Below are 7,937 nucleotides of genomic sequence, written 5' to 3' on the forward strand. Positions count from 1 at the left end.
CCATTAAAGAACTAGAGCCAGGGGCCCAGGACAGCAAAGCTACGGACCCAGCAGTCCCTGCCGAGCACCAGCGCGGCAGCGGGGAGAGCGTGGGTCAATTTGGAACCCGACTGGGGCGGGGCTGTTGGGCCGGTAGCGAACGGGCCACATGGTCCGAAGTAACTTCCTTTTTTTAACCTTTCTTTTCTTTTTGAAATAACGTCTCAACAGCGCCACGGAGCTGGGCGGACAGTCCTGAGACCTCCGGTCGCAGACACGGCGCCGCCGCAGGGTCGCGTACAGGGCGGAGCGAGGCGCGTGGACAGCTGGAGTAGAGCCCAGAGCCCGAGACGGGGTGGGGGTGGGGGCGGGGGCGGGCCCCCGCACAGGGCCCCGCGCCCGCGCAGTGCGCGCGCGGGGCGGTCCCAGAGGCAGCGGGTTGTGGTTCCGGTTCCGCCGCGGAGACACGTGAAGGTCGGTGAGTTGGTGTGGAGTTCGTCTCCGCACGCGTGACCGCGCTGGGATGGATTCCTCCTCGTCTTCCTCCGCGGCGGGTTTGGGCTCGGTAGACCCGCAGCTGCAGCATTTCATTGAGGTGGAGACTCAGAAGCAGCGCTTCCAGCAGCTGGTGCACCAGATGACGGAACTTTGTTGGGTGAGGAGCCTGGGGCTGGGACCTGGCCACTGTACCTACTTGCCTGTCCTTGCCTCGCGCACTCGCCCCGACGTCTAGAATTCGGGGAAGGGACAGGACCCGGCAGAACCCCTTGGTTTCCTTAGGTTCCTCAGGCCAAGCCGGGAGGGGAAAAGGGTGACTCCGCTTCTCAGGGGGGTGTCGCTCCGGACCTCAGCTTTTTTAGTGCAGAGGATTGGGTATTGTAGAAGACTTATGCTGTTGTCTCAACCAGAACTGTAGGCATTCAAGGTTGAAGCTACCTAGTGCTGGTCACCAGGACTGATGAGCGCCCCCACTATTGGTATTTAATGTTTGGTATCCTGAGTCCCAGAGAATCAGTGAATCTCCCATCCCTGCACTCCTCAGAGTTTGCCGTAATTACTTAGTTGCTCTAACCGTCCCTGCCGAGGAGTGACTCTAACCCACGAACCAAAAAAGTGGAGTAATCTCTACCAACATACACACTTTTTTGCCTTCTTGTTGGATTGTTGTGTAATACCAAGCCGTTTCAGGTCTGAAGGTTGAGGAACTGAGTATGCCCTGTTAGGGGACTTTGGCAAAAGGGTTGAGGGCATTTATTTGCAGCTTGGAATCAAAGTGTTCTCTGGCTGCCAAGGACAGCATAACTACTCTGCCTTGACATACAAAATTCACAGAATTCAGAAGCCAAAGATAAATTTCCTTGGAAGTGGAAAGACTGAGGCTTGTGTACACAACAGAATAATGAACGAAATTCATTTGAATTATAAACTTATGGTATCGCTGGACTCTGACCCTCAACAAATGATTACTTAGCTCCCATCTGCCTTGAACTAGAGCGGTTTGATTCTTTTAAATATCTGGTTCGTTACATTTGGACCAGGCAGTGGTGTGGTTCAAGACTCCTTTAAGAATCTGAAAGCAGTGGGCACTTTAGGAAAATTCATACAATTTTCCATTCGTCTTGAGAGAGAGGATTCAAGAGCCTCTGGCTTAAGTAGATATTATAGAATCTCCAGTCATAAATATTTTTTTTTTCCTTTGGTAGCTTTTATGGTGTCTTGCTGCAATGATCTGTCCTTTCACCCATTTATCCCGCAGTTAGTTTAAAGGCATTTAACGTAAGCAGCATTGTAGAGTTGTAACCAAATTCAGCAAAGGGTTAACTTCCCTAGTATTTTCCTTGCATTTTGTCATTTGTCTTGCTCTGTAATATCTCAACACCATCATTTTCTGACTTACTATCTCTGTGCCACAGCTTCCCTCTTTGTAAAATGAAGATTAATAATAAACTGAATCTGTTCCATAGGGTTGCTGTAAGAATTTAAGGCTGTGGAAAATTGCCACACAGTAAACTGCTGAATGTGAACTGTGATTAACATATCAGATACTGTTTTTAGGTGAAGTTTTTCCTCTAAGCAACAAGAAGCTCCACCTCCTTTTTTTTTTTGCCAAGTTCCCTTTGTGATTCTGTATCTTGTCCTGAGCAGGAAAAGTGCATGGACAAGCCTGGGCCAAAGTTGGACAGTCGGGCTGAGGCCTGTTTTGTGAACTGCGTTGAGCGCTTCATTGACACAAGCCAATTCATCTTGAATCGACTGGAACAGACGCAGAAATCCAAGCCAGTCTTCTCAGAAAGCCTTTCTGACTGACCTCAGCATTACCTCTTTGGAAAAGGAAGGTAGTTCAAGAGATGAAGAGCAGTTGATGGGGTAGTTGAAGAAAAGGCTATGGGGGAGTTGGCCCCCACCTTTGTCACTCTTGGGACATCCTGTCATCTGAGAATGAACAAAGACCAATTTTTGATGTGGGGGATTTGAGGGTCAGATGTATTTGGGGTTGTGTTTTTTTAATGCTAATCTTGTGAAACAATTGACAGATGAATGAAAAACTCTACTAGATGCATATTGCTGTTGTGGGATGATGCTTTTCTTGTAGTCCCATTAACTGCTTCCTATAATTTTAATAGTGGAATTGCTCTATAATTTGATACTGGGACCAGATAGGTAATAATCTGTTATTTGTGTGGATTCATTTCAGATTTTTGGGGAGATCAGTATACATCTTTGTGTCTCTCAGAAATGGCAGCAGTAGGGGAAGAGTAATTTGGTACTCAACTGTAGGCCTCCTTATCCAGTGTTTAATTATCAGTGCTGGAAAAAATATATTTCAACTTTCTAGATTCTCTGTCTCCCTTATACCATGATTCACTTAAATATCTATATGACATATGATCTCGAGCTAGTACAGGTTGCCTGAGAGTCTAGAGGCCTTTAGTTAAAGGAATCTAGCCAGTGAACGTAATTTTCATACTAAACTGCCACAAGGAAGAAGTTAACTTACCCTGTGTATCAGGGTTCAAAAAATTTTAACGATGTGCCTCAATGAAAAAAATTAAGATTTGGACCAGTCAGAAACTAACAGCAGTATCAGGTCGAGGTGCATGCCTAATGTAAATCAGTGTAGTTTCCATTTACTGCGTCTTTTAATGACTGAAATAAAGGCTACAAGATTCAAGTCTGTGACTGAGAAGGCTTTCTATTCTGATTATCACCTGCACCCTGGAGAGATTTGGATCCAAGTGGGCTGGTTCCAAGGCTGAAATGTAGTCAGCCTGGGTACCTGTTCTGTGCAAGTTATGGCACGGTATTACAGCAACCCCTGACCTTTCTGAGAGAAAAGAGACTTTGAAATGAGATGGAGGGGAAGGAGTTCAGTACTGATGGTCAGTTCCCTGAGTGTAGTGGAAGAGATTCTCGAGACTGGATTCCATTCCTCTTACTTCACATCCTAGTGGAATGGAATGTAGACCTAAATTGGAACTCTTGCTGGGAGCCTCTAGTGCCAATCCATGAAGATTGGGAAATACACATTTCTAGAAGCCTCTAGTCCCTGCTTAACTTCCCACCGTATAGGCACTACAAGGAAAGTTTGAAAACTCTAGAAAACACAATAAAATAAACATTTAAGTACTTATTCTGCCACATACCGTTTTGGGGACCAGGATGTCAGCAGTGCTCAGAAATAGTCCCCGCCTTCATGTAGCTTCTGTTTTCGTGAGGGGAGACAGGCCACAAACACATCCATGTGTCAATATAGAGTGCCATGCAGAAGAAGCAGAGTAAGAGTGTCAAGGAATGTTTGTGGGGCATTGTTATTTTAGCTAAAGATGGTAGGAGAAGGCCTCCTGGGGGAGGTGACCTTTCAGCAGAGACCTGAAAGAACTAAGTAACCAAGCCATGTAGGTATCTGAGAGAAGAACATTTCAGGTAAGGGTGATGCCAAGTCCAAAGGCCCTAAGGAGGGAACACCAGTGTAGTAGAAGAATCTGAAAGTCAGTGTGGCTGAAGGAAAAGTGAGTAAAGTGAAGTCGCTCAGTCGTGTCCGACTCTTTGCGACCCCATGGACTGTAGCCTATCAGGCTCCTCCGTCCATGGGATTTTCCAGGCAAGAGTGCTGGAGTGGATTGCCATTTCCTTCTCCAGGGGATCTTCCTGACCCAGGAATCGAACCCGGGTCTCCTGCGTTGCAGGCAGACGCTTTACTGTCTGAGCCAATGCAGGAATAGTAAGAAATACATCAGAGACTGATTGAAGATGGGGCCTGGGGACGTGTACTGATCTTTTTTTGTTGTTGTTGTTCAGTCACTAAGTTGTGATTCTATGTAACCCCATGGACTGCAGCATGCCAGGCCTCCCTATCCCTCACAGTCTCCTGGAATTTGCCCAAGTTCATGTCCATGTCCCACTGGAGGAAGGAATGGCAAACCACTCCAGTATTGTTGCCTGAAGAATTCCATGGACAGAGGAGCCTGGTGGGCTATAGTCCATAGGGTCACAAAGAGTCGGACACGACTGAACAACTACCATACACATGTATTTTTTTTACTGTATCATTTCTTATTTTACTGTATCAATATTTCTTATTCTTCATTACCTTTGGACACAAACCAGTTTGTCTGTTCTTACAAAGTAGTATTGCTTGCTCAACTAACATACATAGTAAGAAAGTGGGTCTGTCATATTCAGGCAGTACACTTGAGCACCAAGTATGTGTTCGCTGCTGCTAGACACAAGGGGAAAGAAAAAGTAGACCATTTGCCCACATCCTCTTGGAGGTTAAGTCCAAGAGCAACAATTTGAGCTCTTGTTTGTCAGTCTCAGAAATTTATTTCAGAACCTTGATAGAAAGGGTACTCTCAGCCGTAATGACATCAAAGTCCTCATTTCAAATATTGAGGGTAGAAAATTCAAACCTCAACTGTAAAACAAGAGGACTGGATTAGTAGACTTTTCCTTAAACAAAAAGGAATCTTAAGATATAAAATAGAAACACAAAGCTGCTCTGGTGGTGGGGGTATCTGGAGGCCTTCTTGACTCCTCCCCCTCCCTGTGCAGCAGCTCCCCCTGGTGACTAAGGCACTGTCTCTAGGGTCTACCCAAGCATACTGTGAAAACTGGAACCATACTATCCCTAAGGCCCTTGCACATGAATGAGCATCAGGGATAACTGATACACGGAAATCAAGCAAGAACTTGGTATTTATGCTAACAAATCATGAGGAGTGTGAGTTAAACAATTCAGTAAACCCCATGTAAAATAGCCTTTACATGGAAAGCAGTCGACAGCCCTTTTTTAATCCATTTTCCCTTAGTACAAAACTTTGGCCTAGGGAGATTTTAATTCAGTCCTCCCAGTAGGGCTTCTTTTAAGGTTCCTTATACTCTCAGCCTCATTTTTTTGTTGTCATTTTGCTGGACTCAAAAGAGATTGGTGGAAAAAAAGTCTGGTAACTTTCATTTTCATTCCATGGAGGAGTAAGGGTATTGTTTAGATTTATTGATCATAGACAATAGGGGCTTCCCTGGTGGCTCAGATGGTAAAGAACCTGCTTGTAATGCAGGAGACCTGGGTTCGACCCCTGGGTCAGGAAGATCCCCCTGGAGAAGGGAATGGCAACTCACTACAGTATTCTGGCCTGGGAAATCCCATGGACAGAGGATATAGTCCATGGCGTCACAAAAGAGTTGGACACAACTGAGTGACTTTCACTTCATTCACAAAAGACAATAGGTATGGACCAAAAGGAATATCTTAAAAGGTATATAGGAAAAATGGCCAAGAGCTGTGGAAATGAAGCCACAGGAGGTACCACTAAAGTTGTTGAGGGCCATAGGCTACCATTTCTTGAAAAGAGGTCATGACAGCAGTAGGGAAAAGGAAATACTACATGGAATGACTGCATAGTTACTGAAAATACCCAAGGCCCTGTTCAGATAGTTTATCTGAATGCTTATACAAAGCACAAGACAAATAGTATCCAGCCCAGGGCTGGTTTTGTGATTGGCTTCCCTAAAAGAAAGGGTCGCAAAAAGTCAGACATGACTGAGCGATTTTCACTTCAAGGCAATGTCCAAACTTAATACCTGACACAGAAAGTGAGCCAACAGAAGAGCAGATTAGAATACACACGAGGAGGTTACTCTGGCCATCCTGAGGTTCCACTATGAAGACAAGCAAGTAGAACTACACAAAGGGCAAAAAAATGTGAATGCTGCAATACAAGAATTACTATTGTTAGCATTTATATAAGAAATGCTAAAGCACCTTGACAATTAAATCATTACATTCTTAACACCCTAACAAGTGAGCAGCATTTGAGCAATTAGCTGTTTAATGTATGAATTAAAATTAGTGTATCTAGAGCTATGTCTTGGAAAAATCACTCAAAAAGGAAAGCCTATACAATATAATTACGCTACACAGAAATGCATAGAAGGGACAATTAGGGTATGGCAAATCAGGATTCAGATGTACTGACCAGGAATTCTAGATGAACAAAAGGGACAACAGAATTTTGAGATGAACCTGCAGTATAATGATAATAATAGCTATGCTTTATTGAAGTTATGCATACTATTTGCCACACATTGTACTAAGTATTTTATATTGGATCATCTTTTAAAAACAATTCTGAGAGAAGATCTATTGTACTCATTTTACAGATGGAAAAGCTGAAGTTTGGAGAAATTGCCTTATTCAAGGTTACACAGTTAGTTGGTTGTAGGGCTAGGATTTGAACCCAGGTAGTTTGCCTCAGAGAAGGCAATGGCACCCCACTCCAGTGCTCTTGCTTGGAGAATCCTATGGACGGAGGAGCCTGGTAGGCTGCAGTCCATGGGGTCGCTGGGAGTCAGACACGACTGAGTGACTTCACTTTCACTTTTCACTTTCATGCGTTGGAGAAGGCAATGGCACCCCATTCCAGTGCTCTTGCCTGGACAATCCCATGGATGGAGGAACCTGGTAGGCTGCAGTCCATGGGGTCGCTGGGAGTCAGACACAACTGAGTGACTTCACTTTCACTTTTCACTTTTATGCGTTGGAGAAGGAAATGGCAACCCACTCCAGTGTTCTTGCCTGGAGAATCCCAGGGATGGGGGAGCCTGGTGGGCTGCTTCTCTGGGGTCGCACAGAGTCGGACATGACTGAAGCGACTTAGCAGCAGCAGCAGCAGCAGTTTGCCTCGAGCTCATAGTCTGAAATACTATACTAAGCTGCCTCCTAAAGTGTTAAAGATAAGAAGTAATGTTCCTCTAGATGATGGGGCCAGAATGCTGGGAACATTTCATTCTAGAAATAGCATGGAAGAGTGGAAAGAGCCTAAGTTTTAGAATTAGGCAGAACTGGGTTCAAATCTTACCTCGGCCAGTACCTGTGTCCCATTGGGGAAGTCACTTAACCTTGGATCCTCAGTTTCTTCATTAAAAAAAAAATTAGATGGTAATGCCTGCCTTACAGGGTTGAAAAATGAGATTATATGTAAAGTGCTTGACACACTGTAGATACTTTAGATATTATTATTCAGAACTGAGCATCTTTTTACAATTTTAATTATTTTTTATTTTTTGGCTGTGGTGAGTGGCATGCAGGATCTTAGCTCCCCAACCAGGGATGGAACCTGGGCTCCCTGCATTAGGAATGCAGAGTTTCAGCCACTGGACCACCAGGGAAGTCCCAGAACTGAGCATCTTTGATAACCTAGCAGAGTTGTTGTCTGGGAGAAAAAGAGAAAAGCAAGGCGTCACTTTGTGAAGCTCATTGATGAAGTGATAGAGCTAAAGGAGACTGTAATGTTAAGTTTGAGTTTTATCTTGAAACCATTGGATAGCTGTTGGAAAATTTTAAAGTGGAATAATATGATATTTGTGCTTGTTTCATGACAGAAGTACTAAATGCATGGTTTTAAAAGTTTCAAACAATATAGAATTGCTTAGAATAAATGAAAATCCTCCCCTTACCC

General features: G+C 44.4%; 1 protein-coding gene across 1 annotated transcript; it reads left to right on the top strand.

Moving 5' to 3' along the window:
• The first annotated feature begins 445 nt into the window (after positions 1-445).
• TIMM8A (translocase of inner mitochondrial membrane 8A) lies at positions 446-3,151 on the top strand. Its single transcript, NM_001034480.2, has 2 exons — positions 446-634; positions 2,125-3,151. Exons 1-2 carry the CDS (start codon positions 503-505, stop codon positions 2,284-2,286), a joined length of 294 nt encoding a protein of 97 aa, NP_001029652.1. The 5' UTR covers positions 446-502; the 3' UTR covers positions 2,287-3,151.
• The last annotated feature ends 4,786 nt before the right edge of the window (positions 3,152-7,937 follow it).

This window comes from Bos taurus, chromosome X (genome assembly GCF_002263795.3).
Source record: "Bos taurus isolate L1 Dominette 01449 registration number 42190680 breed Hereford chromosome X, ARS-UCD2.0, whole genome shotgun sequence".
Lineage (NCBI taxonomy): Eukaryota > Metazoa > Chordata > Mammalia > Artiodactyla > Bovidae > Bos > Bos taurus.